Source organism: Amblyomma maculatum, chromosome 1 (genome assembly GCF_055883805.1).
Source record: "Amblyomma maculatum isolate TAMU_Amacu chromosome 1, ASM5588380v1, whole genome shotgun sequence".
In the NCBI taxonomy this organism is placed as follows: Eukaryota; Metazoa; Arthropoda; class Arachnida; order Ixodida; family Ixodidae; genus Amblyomma; species Amblyomma maculatum.
The window spans coordinates 94436197-94456008 of NC_139344.1; the positions used below are offsets into that span (position 1 = coordinate 94436197).

Below are 19812 nucleotides of genomic sequence, written 5' to 3' on the forward strand. Positions count from 1 at the left end.
ATATATATATATATATATATATATATATATATATATATATATATATATATATACCTTCTAGATAATACGTGAATACGTTGAAAGGTTCATCAATTTTTAACACATGACACGGTCATTGACCGTCCGCAGGTGCGCGAGCATATTGAAATTTTACTGCAATAAGTTGAGGGTCATTGGGACACCCATTGAAGCCCAGCAGTTCATGACATAGTGCATGCATCTCACCAAGAAACACGTCTCTTCGTCTTGAGTTGGGCGGTGCGCGTAACACATATGGCGCAAGAAGTCTAACGTGGTCTACCAAGACGACTGATCTGGAACCATCGCTAACAAGGTGCCATTATTTACAATGGCTGATCATTGCCTCATCATCATCATCATCATCATCATAAGCCTGACCATACCCACTGCAGGGCGAAGGCCTCTCCCATATTTCTCCACTTAACCCGGTTCTGTGCTAGCTGCTTCCACTTGACCCTTGCGAACTTCTTAATCTCATCCGCCCACCTAACTTTCTGCCGCCCCCTGCTACGCTTTCCTTGCCTTGGAATCCAGTTTGTTACCCTAAGCGACCATCGGTTGTCCTCTCTTCGTACTACATGTCCTGCCCATGCACATTTCGTCTTCTTAATTTCCACTAGAATGTCGGTAACCTGAGTTATTTCTCTGACCCACTCTGCACGCTTCCTATCTCTTAATGTTACCCCTACCATTTTTCGTTCCATAGCCCTCTGGGTTGTCCTCAACTTAAGTAGAACTCTCTTGGTTAGCCTCCACGTTTCAGCCCCATAGGTGAGTACAGGTAAGACGCAACTGTTATATACTTTCCTCTTTAGCGATACCGGTAAGCTGCTAGTCATAATCTGTGAGTGCTTGCCAAATGCGCTCCATCCCAATCTTATTCTTATTTCCTTTTCATGGTCCGGATCTGCGGTTACTACCTGTCCTAAGTAGACATATTCGCCTACTACTTTCAGTACTTCGCTACCTAATGTAAACTGCTGTTCCTTTCCGAGGCTGTTCAACATTACCTTAGTCTTATGAATATTGATTTTCAAGCCTACCTTTCTACTTTTCCTGTCTAGGTCACCAATCATTATTTGCAGTTCATCCCACGAGTTGCTTAGCAAGGCAATGTCATCAGCAAATCGCAGATTACTGAGGTATTCTCCATCTACCCTTATCCCTAACTGCTCCCATTCCAAGTCTCTGAATACTTCCTCTAAACAAGCTGTGAACAGTACTGGGGAGATTGTGTCTCCTTGCCTAACACCTTTCTTTATGGGAATTTTGTTACTTTCTTTATGCAGAACTATGGTTGCTGTGCAGCCACTATATATATCTTCCAGCACTTTCCCGTACGGCTCGTCTACCCCCTGATTTCGCAATGCCTGCATCACCGCCGAGGTTTCAACTGAGTCAAATGCTTTTTCGTAATCAATGAATGCTATGTATAAGGGCTGGTTATATTCGGAGCATTTTAACGCGGTAGCGTTAAGGAGCTCGTGTCGCAGAAAAGCCGGTGTCGTCGGCGTCGATGGCGTTGGCCGTGAGCGATAAATCCCGGCATGCACTTCATAAATAAAAAGCAACTTCCAAGATGGGCTGGGTGGGAATCGAACCAGGATCTCCGGAGTGTGAGACGGAGACGCTACCACTGAGCCACGAGTTCGATGCTTGAAAGCGGTACAGCTTTCTGATTTTTAACAATATAGCGCGAGCGTCGACCAAACTGCTGCTCAGCGCCTTATAACGGCGATAAGCGTGCAACACGGTGAGAGTTCGCGCACGCGCACGAAGAGAAAGCGTCTTCTGCTACGCCGTTTGGATCACAAAGACACACGCCCTGCCACAATATCTGTTTGCGACGTTCCACATTCTTGCGCATGCACGAACTCTCGCGGTGTTGCACGCTTATCGCCGTTGTAAGGTGCTGACCAGCAGTTTGGTCGATGCTCGCGCTATATTGTTAAAAATCAGGGCGGCTGTACAAAAGCGCTTCTAGTGAATGCGGGGTTGCCTTAGAAACGTGCCGTAGAACGTTATGCTGCGGTGTATATCGGTAATTATGAGCATGTTACTTACAGAAGTCGCAGTTACACGAGTAGCGAAGTACGTTTCCGCTACATTTCTTCTGCGCTCTGCGCACATGCAGAGCCATCTTGAGGCAAACGCAGAAGAACCCCTCCTCGCAATGTGCGGCGCTGCCCCGACACGTGGCGCACCACTCGCCCCTGACGTTTCGCCGTGCACCCTCACGGGTTGTAGAATCAAGCGTCTTTCCTTTCTTTAGATCACTCAAGAGCGTACCGAGCGAATGAGTGGGCGGTGCGAACGAGGTGCAATAACGCTATCGCGTTCCGTTCTTGAAGGCGAAGCTTAAGCGTCCTCCAAATTTTTTCTGTCACCTGATTGATGGTATGGATATGATTGATAGCAGAGTACCCTTTCCGAAAACCTGCTTGATCCTTTGCTTGATTGCAGTCTAAGGTTGTCCTGATTCTATTAGCGATTACCTTAGTAAATACCTTATACGTAACAGACAGTAAGCTGATTGGTCTGTAATTTTTAAGATCCTTAGCTCATTGCTTAGCTCATAGATCATTGCCTCAAATAGACCCAAATATTCGATATAGCGTTTCCATCAATGTCGCATGCTTGGCTAATACGATTGTCGACACCCCGAAAATGCGCTGCCCGTGCATCGCCATATCGCCCTTTGGGCTCTTGTATAGAAGTGGCGGCGCAAGTTATCCGTGCCATTCGGGAACAGACAAAAAGGCAGATTCTTCGTATACCAGATGGAGAAGTGTATGCAAGGCTGTGCTTCGGCATTGATTCAACGTAAGTCTTTATAATAGATTTAGCTACGGTTATTTAGCTAAAGGCCTATTTGGCTCATTATTTAATATAAACTACTTCATACCGCAGCATACAGCATACAACACACAGAGGTAGATGGGAGAAGCGACAAGTTTTCCGTCTCAAAAGAACAGACCTTGACAATGCAGCATTTTCCTGCGGATAGAGTCTATGGTAGACTTTTAACACATGTTTTTGTACACTGTCGCTAAGGTGCCAGAAGTTGCGTTACTTTGATTTGTTACTCATTTTGAACAGGCGGCCATTATTAGACCAGCAAGTGCTTACAACGAGGTACAATTCGCGCTCTAAGGGAGGCGTTACTCTGATGCGTTACTCAAGTGATCCGTTACTCATTTTGAACAGGCCACTATTCGACCAACAAATGCTTACAACGAGGTACAATTCGCGCTCTAAGGGAGGCGTTCTCTGATGCGTTACTTAAGTGATCCGCTACTCATTTTGAACAGGCCACTATTCGACCAACAAATGCTTACAACGAGGTACAATTCGCGCTCTAAGGGAGGCGTTACTCTGATGCGTTACTCAAGTGATCCGTTACTCATTTTGAACAGGCCACTATTCGACCAACAAATGCTTACAACGAGGTACAATTCGCGCTCTAAGGGAGGCGTTCTCTGATGCGTTACTTAAGTGATCCGCTACTCATTTTGAACAGGCCACTATTCGACCAACAAATGCTTACAACGAGGTACAATTCGCGCTCTAAGGGAGGCGTTACTCTGATGCGTTACTCAAGTGATCCGTTACTCATTTTGAACAGGCCACTATTCGACCAACAAATGCTTACAACGAGGTACAATTCGCGCTCTAAGGGAGGCGTTCTCTGATGCGTAAAGCCGCGTTCAGACTACGTGCGCATCCGTCGTAAGTATCGTATTTATCGCAGTGCGCATAGTGGCTGGAACTACCGTTTACGTAGCTTGCGACCGCGCATGTTCATACTGGGCCGTTCGGTAAGATGCGTTCTTTACGACCGGCCAATCAGCGCTCTCAACATGGCGCTGGTTAGCAAGCGGCTGATAGCGGAGGTCTGGGCTCTTCAAGCCCAAAATGAGATGTGAAAGAAAAGACTGGACACACAAATAAAATACGAAAAAGAACAATGGGTATATTAACAATTAACAACTCGATTATAAATACGCTTCGTTTCACACACGCACGTTCGCACACAGTTTTCAAACGTCCGCTCACCGTGTTGACGCACCGCTCACTCCTTCGCACATTTCACGCGCCCGCTCTCATTGTCGACGTACTGCGCACTCCTGCTCGGTGTCCCGTGATCGCACTCTCTCGCTCCAAAACAGGCGTACGGTCCGCCTGCATCCCTGCTTGCGATTTTACCAGTGCCCCGGAGCGATCTTGGAGACGGGCCGGGGCGGTGACTCAAAGGCCGTACTACTGACTCCAAACAATGAGCCGGGGCGCGCGGCAGACTCGGAAACGTCCGCGGAACCTCGTCCCCCCTCAGAAAATGCTGTTTTCTTTTTCTCTTTTACGGTGCGCTTCTTTCAAACTTCGACGAGTCCGCACCAGCTCCGTTCTGCGGCCCGACCGCAACGTCTCCCCGCATCGGCCTTTCGCTGCAGGCCAACTGTTTCCTCACTTGTCAACGGAGCCGATGGGCTGCGAGAATGCACGGGGATGAAGCGGGCATCCCCCGCCTCCATAACCTCACTTTTCTAAACTAGAGGAAACACTTGCTTGTTGAGAGCTTGTTCGCGCATGAAAAAACGGATTGATAAACCACTTACTACTTTGACTCAGCGCACTGGCAATTTGCAGCCAGGCATCGTTTTGCACTTCTCTCTGTGCGATTTCAGCTACTCGTAGTAGAGACAGTAGAGAGCCGGCCTCTGCCAAACTTTTTTTATGAGAGGCTGATAATTCCACAGCGAAGATTCCGCACTGCACATGATCAAGCTGCGGACAGACACAATCACCGACAAAACACCAATAACACCTGCGAGCCGAGACACTGCAGCAGAGTAGGAGCGTTGGATGATGTCGCCTACTAGTGGTTTGCGCGCGAAATCTGAAAGGACCGGAAGCCCCGTGACCGGAAAGGGAAAACCGAAACGGCTGTGCGCATTGGTCGCGCGTAACAGACGTATCTGTAATAGTCGTAAAAGTCGCGGGTCCTCCGACATTTACGCCCACGCTGGCTGCGTACGTTGCGCATTTTACGCTCAATACGACAGCAGTCTGAACAGACACGTTACGTTTTTTGCGCTTACGCTTACGATCCTTACGAACGATACGTGCGTTGCGCACGTAGTCTGAACGCGGCTTTACTCAAGTGATCCGCTACTCATTTTGAACAGGTGGCCATTATTCGACCAACAAGTGCTTACAACGAGGTACAATTCACGCTCTAAGGGAGGCGTTACTCTGATGCGTTACTCAAGTGATCCGCTACTCATTTTGAACAGGCGACCACTATTCGACCAACAAATGCTTACAACGAGGTACAATTCGCGCTCTAAGGGAGGCGTTCTCTGATGCGTTACTTAAGTGATCCGCTACTCATTTTGAACAGGCGGCCATTATTCGACCAACAAGTGCTTACAACGAGGTACAATTCGCGCTCTAAGGGAGGCGTTACTCTGATGCGTTACTCAAGTGATCCGTTACTCATTTTGAACAGGCGGCCACTATTCGACCAACAAGTGCTTACAACGAGATACAATTGGCGCTCTAAGGGAGGCGTTACTCTGATGCGTTACTCAAGTGATCCGTTACTCATTTCGAACAGGCGGCCACTATTCGACCAACAAGTGCTTACAACGAGGTACAATTCGCGCTCTAAGGGAGGCGTTACTCTGATGCGTTACTCAAGTGATCCGTTACTCATTTTGAAGAGGCGGCCATTATTCGACCAACAAGTGCTTACAACGAGGTACAATTCGCGCTCTAAGGGAGGCGTTACTCTGATGCGTTACTCAAGTGATCCGTTACTCATTTTGAACAGGCGGCCATTATTCGACCAACAAGTGCTTACAACGAGATACAATTGGCGCTCTAAGGGAGGCGTTACTCTGATGCGTTACTCAAGTGATCCGTTACTCATTTTGAACTGGCGGCCGTTATTCGACCAACAAGTGCTTACAACGAGATACAATTGGCGCTCTAAGGGAGGCGTTACTCTGATGCGTTACTCAAGTGATCCGTTACTCATTTTGAACAGGCGGCCATTATTCGACCAACAAGTGCTTACAACGAGATACAATTGGCGCTCTAAGGGAGGCGTTACTCTGATGCGTTACTCAAGTGATCCGTTACTCATTTTGAACAGGCGGCCATTATTCGACCAACAAGTGCTTACAACGAGATACAATTGGCGCTCTAAGGGAGGCGTTACTCTGATGCGTTACTCAAGTGATCCGTTACTCATTTTGAACAGGCGGCCATTATTCGACCAACAAGTGCTTACAACGAGATACAATTGGCGCTCTAAGGGAGGCGTTATTCTGATGCGTTACTCAAGTGATCCGTTACTCATTTTGAACTGGCGGCCATTATTCGACCAACAAGTGCTTACAACGAGATACAATTGGCGCTCTAAGGGAGGCGTTACTCTGATGCGTTACTCAAGTGATCCGTTACTCATTTTGAACAGGCGGCCATTATTCGACCAACAAGTGCTTACAACGAGATACAATTGGGCGCTCTAAGGGAGGCGTTACTCTGATGCGTTACTCAAGTGATCCGTTACTCATTTTGAACAGGCGGCCATTATTCGACCAACAAGTGCTTACAACGAGATACAATTGGCGCTCTAAGGGAGGCGTTACTCTGATACGTTACTCAAGTGATCCGTTACTCATTTTGAACAGGCGGCCACTATTCGACCAACAAGTGCTTACAACGAGATACAATTGGCGCTCTAAGGGAGGCGTTACTCTGATGCGTTACTCAAGTGATCCGTTACTCATTTTGAACAGGCGGCCATTATTCGACCAACAAGTGCTTACAACGAGATACAATTGGTGCTCTAAGGGAGGCGTTACTCTGATGCGTTACTCAAGTGATCCGTTACTCATTTTGAACAGGCGGCCATTATTCGACCAACAAGTGCTTACAACGAGATACAATTGGCGCTCTAAGGGAGGCGTTACTCTGATGCGTTACTCAAGTGATCCGTTACTCATTTTGAACAAGCGGCCATTATTCGACCAACAAGTGCTTACAACGAGGTACAATTCGCGCTCTAAGGGAGGCGTTACTCTGATGCGTTACTCAAGTGATCCGTTACTCATTTTGAACAGGCGGCCACTATTCGACCAACAAGTGCTTACAACGAGATACAATTGGCGCTCTAAGGGAGGCGTTACTCTGATGCGTTACTCAAGTGATCCGTTACTCATTTTGAACAGGCGGCCATTATTCGACCAACAAGTGCTTACAACGAGATACAATTGGCGCTCTAAGGGAGGCGTTACTCTGATGCGTTACTCAAGTGATCCGTTACTCATTTTGAACAAGCCGCCATTATTCGACCAACAAGTGCTTACAACGAGGTACAATTCGCGCTCTAAGGGAGGCGTTACTCTGATGCGTTACTCAAGTGATCCGTTACTCATTTTGAACAGGCGGCCACTATTCGACCAACAAGTGCTTACAACGAGATACAATTGGCGCTCTAAGGGAGGCGTTACTCTGATGCGTTACTCAAGTGATCCGTTACTTATTTTGAACAGGCGGCCATTATTCGACCAACAAGTGCTTACAACGAGGTACAATTCGCGCTCTAAGGGAGGCGTTACTCTGATGCGTTACTCAAGTGATCCGTTACTCATTTTGAACAGGCGGCCATTATTCGACCAACAAGAGCTTACAATGAGATACAATTGGCGCTCTAAGGGAGGCGTTACTCTGATGCGTTACTCAAGTGATCCGTTATTCATTTTGAACAGGCGGCCACTATTCGACCGACAAGTGCTTACAACGAGATATAATTGGCGCTCTAAGGGAGGCGTTACTCTGATGCGTTACTCAAGTGATCCGTTACTCATTTTGAACAGGCGGCCATTATTCGACCAACAAGTGCTTACAACGAGGTACAATTCGCGCTCTAAGGGGCATCCATGTATGTGTAAAGCTTTTCGTGCACCTCTCGAACCTGTCAACTGTTCCCGAATTAGGTGATTTATACATTTTGTGGCGGCTTGTGCAACTGTTTTAATACAATTTTATTTGTTCTTCTGCATATGCGGACAAACGATACAAGAAAGCAAGACGACAGGAATTAAAACCGGCAAAAGAAATATAGAATCAGTTACGGTTCATGCCGATACATCGTGCCGAATCGACAAGTCAGTAGAATTTCGACACTTCCACTTTTTCAAAATTTCGACTTTCGTTTGCGAAATTCCAAACCGCAACTACTTTCTAAGCCTTCTCACATTGCCGGAGACGGCGTTAGCTATCCTTCGTTTTGTCGACGGAGTTTGTGGTTGTTGTAGCTGTTATAGCCACCTTTCGGTAACCGGAAATAACCTCGCGTTTCGCTTTTTCACCGCTGTCATTCATATCTGCCTTGTGAATGAGCGGAATATTGGTACCATCAAGCACTTCAATTGCACTGTTAAATTAAAGAATGCAATCGTGCGCGGACCATGAAAATGAACTACTGCGCATGGCACTTGGGAAGCACAATGCGCTCGTGGTGGACCGTGTGCAGTAGCGAATTTGGAGAATGGGGACACTCCAATAACCGTGGCGACCTTCAACACGCTGCATGCAGCGACTTGCAGCACGTATCGCTCTATGCGACGTCGTTCAGGGGGCCGCGTACTCGAGTTAAGCGAAGAAGGTGCGCCGCGGCGCTGAATTTTCGTCTCATCAAGGGCAGTGGATCGAACGGAGAAACTCACCGTACGACCCAGCTATATAAAAGATGAGAACATTTTCCGCACATTCTGCTCGATGCTGGATAGAGCGAGTTGAGTTTAATGGGTTTTAATAATTGGGGCTGGCACGAAGGCCTATTTACGGCAGTTAGGAGTAAGAATATGGATATTAAGTTTTTAGGTCAATGCCTACCTCTACTGCACGCTCCTATAAGGGACAGCAGTGCGGTTTATTGCAGTATTTTCAGCTTGCCGTTTTGTGTTACTAAGGGAATGTTGAGTGGTCGTTGAAACTGATGTACTCTGCGCGGCAGTGAAGTTCGCTTAGGGTTATTTATATGGAGAAATTTTACTTCGTAAAAACGAGGGTCAAGTACACGAGCTTCTATGGGAGCTCTCACGGTGAACATACATTCTTTCCTTACATCCATTTTTTGTTATAAACCATTTCGTTATAGCGAGGTTCTACTGTAGGGTTTGTACAGTAGTGCTTTTTAACACATGCCGCCACGGTCGAATGTTAGTATCATATTTCCGCCTCCACATTGTGAGCTGAAATGCTGTCGGATGTAACAGAGTGCAAATTCATGAAAGCAAAATAAAAAGAAATGTATATGTGAATTAATTTTTTTATGGCTCAAAACGTAATCTTATTTATTACACGATATATTATCATCTTCTACGGCTATCCAAAACATTTTCATGGTCTTAAGCATTTTAGCTGTTCAATCATGACATTGCGAGTCCCGCTACTGTTGAATCCGTGGATGCAGCATTAGATTCCCGAGCGTAAGCCAGAGTGTTATTGCCAAGGTACTCGCATTTCAACGGTGGCGAATCACAATTTCACTGTTATCCTCAGATTCTGGTGCACATGAGCCCAAAGCGGACAATGTTAATTGCAAGCTTTTCAATGTCGCATGCATCATAGCCAGCGCACTGCTTTCAGAGCGTAAACATTTATTCACTCTCAGTCATGCAGTACGTGGAGTTAATGTCATTAAGAGAGTAATCACTCAGAACGGAATATTGCTGCGCAGCTTGTTCGAAAAAAATAATAAATTTTTTTTCGTGCCATCACAGCTTACACAGCAGATAGACACGTTTTCCTGCCGCCATTTCTTTGCGAGTTAGCGGTCGAAAACAATAATACTTGGACAACTTCTAGTTGGACCAACTAGACAGAACGGTATAGCGTGGTATTTCTTCATCAGAAAACAATAATACTTGGATAACTTCTAGTTGGACCAACTAGACAGAACGGTATAGCGTGGTATTTCTTCATCAGTATCAAGAATAAGTGTTTTTCTGGTCCTTTTACGGTGATTTAACGATATTCACCTCTTTCTCGTCACTCCAACCGGCTTCGCTTAAAGGAGAAAAACAACATGCTTTAGGTCGTTACAGGTCCCCCGGATAACGATCCACAAGCACCTCTGCTTTGCGGTCATGATGTGTGGAGTGATGTACATCATCGACCATTCAGTCTTCACGCTGGATGACATCAAGCCGACCAAGTACACCAAGAACCTTACTCACTTGAATACGGTGCGTTCATGTGCTCGCGACAATTGCAAGCTGGTAAAAATTATTTTGTCAAATACTAAAAACTAACTCTGTATAAGTGCCGGAACGGCCACCGCTCATTACCTCTGCTCGCCATCTATTGTTGCGAAAGAGGCTGGGCAAACCGTAAGAAATCTAAACGAGACCCCGTCATTAGTCTAAATACTTGTGCTAGCTTTATTGGGCCTTGAAAAGCCGAGATGGTTCGGAGGGCCATTTTCTGGTGAGGGTGTGAATAATGCTGCAAATGTGGCGTCAATGTTGATTTGTTCTGCTGTTTTTTCTCCCACCCTTCCGTGTTAAGTCTCCCACGAGTAATGAACAAAGCTGCAGCCGTCGTCGACTTCCTTAGGAGAAACATGTGGTATGCGGGTCATAAACGCACTGACGTTTCAGTCTAAACCTTGTGCCATCAAGAAACAATCAATTACTGCGCCTTTTCTTTGTGTATGCCCCCCATCATAATCCAGTGGGGTGATGCGCGCTAAGGAACGCTATATATCGGAACTTTTATAGTTCGTTTACGCCTCAGCTTCCAATCGATATAAATCAATAGCTCTCGACATATAGGATCTTGTGCTTTTTAACGACATAGCAGCAGTTTTTAGTGTAGCGAAGACGTACTAGCGTAGGCATGGGTAAACCGCTTTATCGGGCGTCTCCTTCTCACGCACAATGGCATCGGTGTGGCAAGACGCGACCACTGTGCGTGTACAGCTGGCGTTCGGTATGGCGGTGTACGTCTACGCAAGGCTAAAAATGACTGGTTAATGTCCAGTCTATAATATGAATGCAAAAAAAAATAATAATAATAATACTAGGGAGTATGTCTCCTTACGTTTCCGTACTACAGTGGAAAGAGTAACATACTGCATGCATGCGAGCAAAATGTGGCACCCATTTTTACGCGTTATTTGTCCGGCGCCTTGACACAGTGGTGGTGCAAGTTGTTGTCGGTGCTGAACCGCTACTTCATGGTGAGCCAGTACACCTGGATGCTCTGCGAAGGCTGCTACCTACACCGCCTCGTGGCCCTGGCCTTCTCCAAACAAATGAATCTCAAGTTCTGCTACGCTTTCGGCTGGGGTGAGCGGCATGCATGCGAGCGCGAATGGCACGCGGGGACCTGTACTACCTCTGCACTTTCGGTCTTTCGGCTTGGTCCAGTCATGACTGTTCGTTTCAAAAATGGCTCGTTAATTCTAAAAAGCGTGAACTGTCCTGGCCGAAGAAAAATGTTAGCTGCCTGGTTTGGCCAATGGCCCTAGCCGTCGGCTTTAGTGTAAAATACAAACCAAGTTCGGGCCTTCATGAGATCGCAACGATAGCGCCGCACAGGCAGACCATAAAATTCGCAGGTGTTACCGTATCTTACCGCTTATAAGTCGGACAGTTACACAAGTGTGCAAATTGCGGCGAAGTCGTCAAGTATGCAGCGCAATTCCTTGCTGACTCGTCATGTGTTGAAATTTCATCTTTATTTATTTATCTCTTCTGCAGGGCTGCCAGCCATCCTTGTCATCATTTACAGTTCACTTCGCGCTACGCAGTCCGACGACAGGTGAGATGTAGCCTCTTTTTCGTCCGTACAAAAACTATTGCCTGCTTATAAGCAGGCGTTTGACCACATCACCAAATACGACGGGAAACCAATAATAGCAGTAATCTATATGTGTCGCACAAGTGCATGCGTTGGAGTTGTTTTGTTTTTTTCAAACATGCCTGCAAAACAAAAATTCGTTGCAGGCACTTGAATACCCCCTATGTACGGTAAGGCGTATGCCTTAGCGCATATGTGACTCTTTGTACTCATTTGCCGCGTTTCTGCATATATTGATTTTGCACTCATTTAATTCCTTTCTGTTTGCGTTGTTTTCATTTGTGTTCATTTTCTTTTTTTCGTGACCATTTCGTGACGTCACAATCCGACTTTCTTCGTTTGTGACCAAAATTGACCCTAATTTTAGGTCCCTCGGTGATTGTAAGTATTATTTACGCTTAAGTAGACGTTTTCATCTAATTCAATACAATTCTGACGTTTTTACTCATTTTGGGAGATATCACACTGCCTCCACGTCTTTCCGCCAGATGTGACGTCATCATCCAATTTTCGTAGTTTAATTTTTGACCCAAATTATAAGTCATTCGGTGATCTTAACTATTAATTACTCTTAATTACACGTTATTAATATAACTCGACAAACATTCGGCGTTTCTAACCCAATTTTGACCATTTTGTACTGTTTCCACATGGTTTCCACTCCCGAGTTGTTTTCACCTCCCCTGACTATATCGACGTCCGGCGCTATTTCGACGCCAACTTCGCATTTGTGGCTGCAGTTAATTACTAATTATTCTGCAGTCATGAAACTTTCCTTCTGTCTTTATTTTTTCGTCCTCTATCTCACAATCCTTCGTTTCCTCCAATCTTTATTCAGGCGCTAGCAGGGGTTGACGCCTCGCGCGGACGCACACTTTCTGCGCATACCCATGTGCTGAGAAAATGTTTTGTACTAGTTATATTAACTCCGGTTTCACATGACTTGTCATGCTATCAAAACGTGGTTGTGTTATTCTCACAGGCGAATTTTTTAAACGTTTCCTAAGTGTAAGTGCGTTTCAAATGGCGTTGACGATCTGCCACAACTAAGAAAAAAAAAAAAGAGTAGGAGTAGGGGCAGTGTCAGCATTCCTTTGATAAGACTAGAATTGGCGAGCCAGGAAGATCGCTGCATCATGCTGCAAAGCCTGCGTGGTCTCAAACTTCCAGTGATTTGCAAGGCAGAATTGACGAAGCGATATTTATTAGCAGCAAGCCCACGCATATATGTTTCCGCAGCTTAAATGTGCAGCAAAGGTACGCCTTCAAATAGAATCTGTACAGACAGATTCAAAAACCTTCCACTCGTGACTAAAACTGGAATTCTCTGAACCTCATCGAATGTTTCTGCATGCAAGTTACGGTAACTTCGCTGCGAAATTGTCGACAATGTCGACGTTTGTATTTCGCACGCTTCCTTGCGAGCCTCGTCGTCATGAATTATTAGGGCCGAGTTACCAGTGGCATTCACTGTGGCATAGCATACCTGACTTTTCGCGGCAAGGTCATGGCCTGCAAGCATGAGCTCCAGGGAAGTCTGGATGTTAGCAAGTCCAAAATGCTATTTGGTTACAAGTCGCTGCAAAGGTAATCGCTTTCATATGAGCCAAACATGACCAATAAGCTATTGCTTTTTTCGTGGTCCCTTAATCACTTACTATGCAATAAATTTTCGGATAGAGGAACCAAGCAGCTATGGATGTCTCATCTATTTCGCTCAGCTGTCTCGTAAAAATATACAGTATTTGAGCTCTTAATTTCTAGTAAGGTCAGCCTGAAGGGTTCACACACAAATCGCATCAGATCAATCAAATCGTATTACCACACCATGTCACATAGAGGTCCATCCGAACCCCTATGAGTAGCTAAACGTTGTCTCCGTTCCTGCGTTTTATAAACAAATGGAACCATTGCAGTCGTAGGTGCAGGATGCTTCTGCTTATCGGTTGAAATGTCGCCGTCTTTCAGCTTCTCCGGTCGCGTTACTCCGAGCTTTGGCGTGTGCCCACTTGCGTGTGACGTGTCGAGTCATTTTGCAATGCTTTAACACCTTCTGTATTCGACGAACGAAGCAGCTTCTTGAGTATTTCCATGAATGCGCTTGAATTGTCTGTACTACAGAAATCACTTGTGTTCTTCGTGCCAACAGATGCTGGAGAAACATAGTAGTCTACGACTACACGTTCACTGGCCCCATCCTGGCTTGCCTCGCTGTAAGTTTCACTCGCGTTGAGGACACAGTGCGAAGTTCCACACGTCGTACGTGTTCCTGCTTTTTCTCTCCTTTCTTTCCTTGGGGAATCTACTGCTTCGGTGATGTCACGTTCTCTCTCTCTCTCTTGATTCTCTTCTTTTCCTGCAAGCGCGCGAAATATATGGTGCTGTTTCTTAACGCAGCATTTACCACCCCATTATGTTGTAAGCTGCCTGCCGCAGTAGCTCAGTAGCTCAGTCGGCTCCTGATCCCAAGGTAGAAAGTCCGATCCTGGCCGCGGCTGCCAAAATTGGACAGAGGCGAAATGCGAAAGCGCTCATGTACTGTGCGATGTCAGCGCACGTTGATGTGAGCCCATGTGGATTCCGGAACCCTATAATATGGCGTCATCATTGTGTCGTGTAGAGACGTTAAACCTCACAATTTGCAATTTTGACAGAGTGGACCACTGTGAAAATTTTGGCCAAGTTAGAATGAGATACGAGCCGCGCAGCGCTCATAAGCGATCGAAGTGCGGAGTTGCGAAGTAGCCGGGCGCTGAAGGCAGCGGTTCGGCTGAACCCGGCATGCCGTAGGCAGAAGGTGGCTCTCCAAGTCGCAATACGAGGGGAAGCAGAGGAGAGAGTTCCGAGAAGTAGTGAAAGCTGAAAGAGTAAAAGCCAGATGGGTTATACGAATAATTTTTTCGCTCTTGTCGCGCCGTAAAAAGAAATTGAAGGACGCCCCACCTATTCCCCGCCATTTTAGATGAGCGACGAAGAGGTGTTTTCAGCACCAGGGTTTATATTTTATTTGTCACATAATATGTTCAGGCGAGCGATTTGGCATTGAGACGTAGCAAGCATTACCCAAACACAAAGTCACGAAAGACGGGATGGCGCGCGTAGCTTGTGTCTTGTAGTGGGCGTTCCTTATCCGAACAATTCGTTCTCGCACACATAACAATTCCCATATCTGCGTTCACTGCAGGCTATTCTGATCTTCTGACGAAAATGGCTACACTGAGTGCTCTTTGTGATAGGTCCCGAGTTTGAGTTTCCGCAGCACATAACTTTGTCGACTTCCTATTAAAAATATTTTCTCGTCCAGACATTTTTGGCATGGCATAATGCAATAAGAAATATTAACCAGTAACGTTATTTTCATTATCTTTGTAGGGAATTTTATTCTCCAAGTACCCGTTGACATGCTCGCCCTCTCGGCACTTTAATCGCGGATTTCTCTACATGCATTTTTCTCCTGTTCTTTATCAATCATTTGTTTGGTTGTTGTTGTTGTTTTTTACACAGGTTAACATATTTTTCATGATTCACGTCATCTACATACTGGTAACCAAGCTGCGGCAGCGAAACATCAACGACACTGAAAATTTCAGGTACAGTGCAGCCTTTTTTCTGGCTGAATTTCTTGCAGCGTTGCGCGAGAGTGATATTTACTGTTCCCCTTAAATTAAATAAACACTCTAATTTTATTTAGTTTGCTGTCAGCTTTTCTCTTTCAAAAACACGGAGCGGTAAGGTTTAGTGGGGTGCAATGAATTTTGTTCTTTTCATTCGTTGATAAGCGACGATAAACTGATTTTATCAAAGTATATGCATGGGCGCACTTGCGTCGCGAACGGCAATCTCCTGCTTAGCAGTATTCTTCAGTACCGTGTAAAAAACAGCTAAAGAAAACGCACACGAGTGCGTTTAAGGAAACAATAAAAACTGTTCGGTGATGGCTTGGAAACATCTGCTCGAAGAACTTGACAACCACATCTGTAATTAGTGAAATGTAAGAGAGTGCCAGGTCAGAGGTATATAGCTGCTGGCGTTCGGTAAGTCAGGATAGAACAGTTTAGGTACACTCGGCGTACGGGTGAAGTAGCATGAAGCTACGCCAAACTGACTGAATGTGCCAGTATTCCCGAATAATGCTTGTGTATAACTTCTCGTTTCCCTGCGCGTCATCTGCTCTCTAATTCTACTCTTGGCGCAACAGTATGCAGATGATAAATATTTCCGTCGCGAAGCCTCTACGCCCTAAATATTTGAGGAAGAGATGTCGCTCAACGTAGCAGACTGGGCCATTCAGAAGTGACGCCGTGTTTTCTTTAAAGCTGTCAAGTGTACAAGTAGCTATGTGACTAGGCGCACCGGACCTTGTACAGTCTTGCTTCTCTGCGAGCCGGGCAGGTTAAACGTAAAAAACGGTAAACGAGAGCCTCTATTAGATAGGTCAGCGTCCATGCAGCCACGTTTGGCCAGCAGGCGCTTCGACCCATGAGCGTTAAAAAAGAAATAAAAAATTCTGAGATCACTGCAAAATCTACATTTGAGAAATGCGTAAGCCTGAGCGTTGCTGCGTTGTCCTCGAGATGTCTCTGCGGGATTCCGCGAGTGACAGATACTGCGTTTTCCTTTAAACCAATTATAGAACGCCGGTGAACTTAGATGTGTTCAACGGAATGCTGGTTGTGTTTGACAAGGGACGCGCGATGTTGAGTGTGCAGCGCAACGCTCAGGCGTTTACATTTCTGCACTGCATATTCTGCAGTGCTTTCGAAATTTTTCAGACGGCAGTTGGTTGATTACCTGTCTTTACATACTTTCGAACCATTCCCACCCATTTGTGCACTTAAATCACGCCCCTTCCCACTCGTTCACGTTCAAACATTTCAAATTTCCCGCCACTTGAAATTAGGCCTACGTCACCCGAAATCGAGCACCACGTGACCCTCTTTGGATGTCGACATTACCCCTCCCTGCTATTTTGACGTCTTATTGACTTAATTGGCTATAATAAATTGTGGGGATTCTCACGGGGCTGCGGCTCCGCTCTGAGAACCGAGGCCACACCGCTAGCTCTGACCACAGCCGTGAAGAACGTCACACCGAGGCAAACATAGCCAGCGGGCCAAGTTGTTTATTGGGAACGCCCAATGTTCTTCCTCGGTGTCATAGCAGCATCCGCGCGCTACGGCGTCGCGGCCTCGTCCCCCTGGGTGCTGTCCGCTGAGATAGGAGGAGGAAGGAGGGGCCGTTCTCTCACCCCTGCGCTCTCCGCCACAGCACCGGAGGAAAGAAGCCAGAAGGGGAAAGATGAGGGCTCCACGAGAGAGAGAGAAGGGTGTTCGCCGCGTCGTGCGGGCGAGGGTAATGTTGAATTCCCACACCCTTTCTCCCTTAATCGTGACCTCCACCTGGGCGCCGTTTTCCCCTTCGAAGTTGCACGGCTGATCCCTCAGCAGGTCCATGCCGCAGAACAGGCGGCCAAAGCAGGAACGGCCGCCCCCGCGTCGGGCTGGCTCCGCGTGCCGGCCGCACGAATCCCCGCCGCTGCTGTCACGGGGACGAAGTCCGCTGGCCCGCCATCCGGTCGCGGGCCGCCGGTACGCCCGCAGTGCGCTGATCGCCTACGACCGCGTCGACTCCCCGCACGTCGTCAATCAGGGCAGCAGGCTTCGCGTATAGGAACCACTCCGGCCTGCATATCTACACGGGGCCGGTTTCTTCTCCAATTCGAGCTCGGATGCGAGCTGCTCCATGAACGAGCTCGAATTCGAGCTTTTTTTTTTTCTTTTTTTTCTTTTTTTTTTTTCGGGGACCATTGTATGCCTGCGCAGCCATTGGGCTGGTAGACTAAACATCACCTTCGCCGCTCCCCGCCGCCTGAATGCAGACAGCGTGGCCCATGCGCCCGGAGTGCCGGTGTCATAAATAAGGCCAGTCGGCGGGCTAGGTCCCTCTGAACGTGCTCAGCACAGGCTTCGCGTACAGGTACACTGCCGGCTTGTGTATCGACACGTGCCGGATAACTTCACACGAGACCGCTCGTGCCCTTGCGGTTGACATTAGGCGATTGCGCCTACCTTCCGCACAGTAACAACGCGGAAAGGACTGCCTTCCCTTTTATCCGCTCGCGCGAACTCGCGCTTCTGGCGTTTGTCCGTCGTCAGCTCAAGCTGCACAGGCAGCCGACGCCGCCGGCGCTGCTCTGCGTGGGTGACCTCCACGCTCGGAGCACTCCCCCTTCTTGCACTCCCCCTTCTTTCAGCGATCGCGCTGACGGAGGGTGATGTAGCGATGCCCACGGAGTAGCTGTGCGCGTTATCTCACATGCGCAGCATTTGACAATCCTTCAGCGATTTCACTGACTGTGGGTGCTACAGAGCCGCTGCTTGAGTGATTGCACTTGCGCGGCATTTTTCCCGTTGTCGCAGCGACTGCGCTGGATTCGGGTTTTGCAGCGGTGCCCGTAGAGACCGCTCTCGGGATCGCTTGCCTATGCGCTGTTATGCGCATGCAGGGTCCGCTTCTACAGTTACTTTCAAAGGAAGTACTGTTGGTATGGGTCCGCCGATTCCGCCCGACCGCGGGCCTTTCTGCTTTGCAGCCGCGAAACAATCTCAGCAACCTCTAACGGTCCCACCCATCTGGGCGCTCGACTCGTCGCGATCGCGCGTTCACGTCGCTGAGTGCGTAAGCATAGCTAGCCATCGGACTTGCAATGTTCTTACCACGGCTGAGGTTCGCCTTTCCATTGGCATTGACCGTACTCTCGCGCAATTACTTTGCGTAGTCGTCGACATTGGTCTCGACCTTTGCGTTCATGCGCAGAGCTAAGGAAATGGCGTACCAGTGCACATTCCGGTAGTTATGCGATTGCGCATATTCACCCTAGAGCGGCTCTACATTCCGATATCGGCGCTCGCTCCTTTGCGAATAACGGCTTTTCTGCCCTCATTTGAGGCGTCACTGCCTAGCACGTATTGTAGCAAAGCTTAATCATAGACCAGCAGGAAGTCTCCAACTCACTCGTAGCAATACCAGCTACACTAGAGTCAACTAACGCCAACCACAGTACAAGTGGCTTCACAGCGCAATTTGGCCTGAATCGTCGCGGGGTTTTGTCTCTTCAATAAGACTAGCGACCCTCTTACGAAAAAAAAAAAAAATATGAGCCTTCCTACTAACCCCTGACAGCTCTTAACTGCTGAACGCAAGCTCGAGTGGGCATCCCCACCCTTACTGGAGGTTTCCGCAACAGGGCGCTCCCCGATGCGACCTCCTTCCGCAAATTTGGTGTACTACGGCTCCTAGTGACATCGCAGGCGACTATAATTCACGCTCCCTTTCCGAACGGCATTTGGCTGCTCGTGAACTGACCTGCCGAATGCGAGTGACCTCACCGCATATCCATGCGACGCCGCTCCAGTAAACTTGGCTCTCGACTCTCCTGAGCCGGTGAACTTTGAACTTGTGCTCGGCGCCCTTCGGCAGCGCTCTCACCCGCATTCTCCGCTGTACAGGCCGCGCGGTTTTGAGCCAACGGGCAAAACGGACTTACCGCATCGGCGGTTCTGGGCGGAGGTAGGCAAAGGGGCACTTAGTTATCGTGAGCTGGACCAACGGGCCGGCTTTCCCGAGCGGATGTAATTGGGGTAGCGTAGGCAACTGGCAGTAGCTTGACGAGTCGCTCAGGATCTCCTTGAGAATGACTCGTTCGGCGGACCACACCTTTGATTTAACTTGAGGCGTATCGTTATAGCGGTTGGAAGCCCCTGCCATTGGGCTAGGCTTCGCATACCGGCCAGGATCGCCCAGCCGACTTCGGACGACTTACTGCATGAAATTCCACCATTCTTCGTGAGCTAGCCTCCCCAACTGGACTGCCAGTGGGGCCCCACGTTGGTGCGCCATTTTGTGGGGATT

At 47.7% G+C, this 19812-nt stretch overlaps 1 protein-coding gene across 3 annotated transcripts in view; it reads left to right on the plus strand.

The window, feature by feature from the left end:
• LOC146203225 (calcitonin gene-related peptide type 1 receptor-like) overlaps positions 1 to 19812 on the plus strand; it is a 95555-nt gene that overhangs the window by 65959 nt on the left and 9784 nt on the right. For all 3 annotated transcript variants that reach the window (XM_084588580.1, XM_084588582.1, XM_084588581.1), the window contains exons 8-12: positions 10133 to 10283; positions 11237 to 11387; positions 11802 to 11862; positions 14051 to 14114; positions 15406 to 15491. In XM_084588580.1, the coding sequence (XP_084444706.1) occupies positions 10133 to 10283; positions 11237 to 11387; positions 11802 to 11862; positions 14051 to 14114; positions 15406 to 15491 (513 nt within the window). The remainder of the gene's footprint in view (positions 1 to 10132; positions 10284 to 11236; positions 11388 to 11801; positions 11863 to 14050; positions 14115 to 15405; positions 15492 to 19812) is intronic.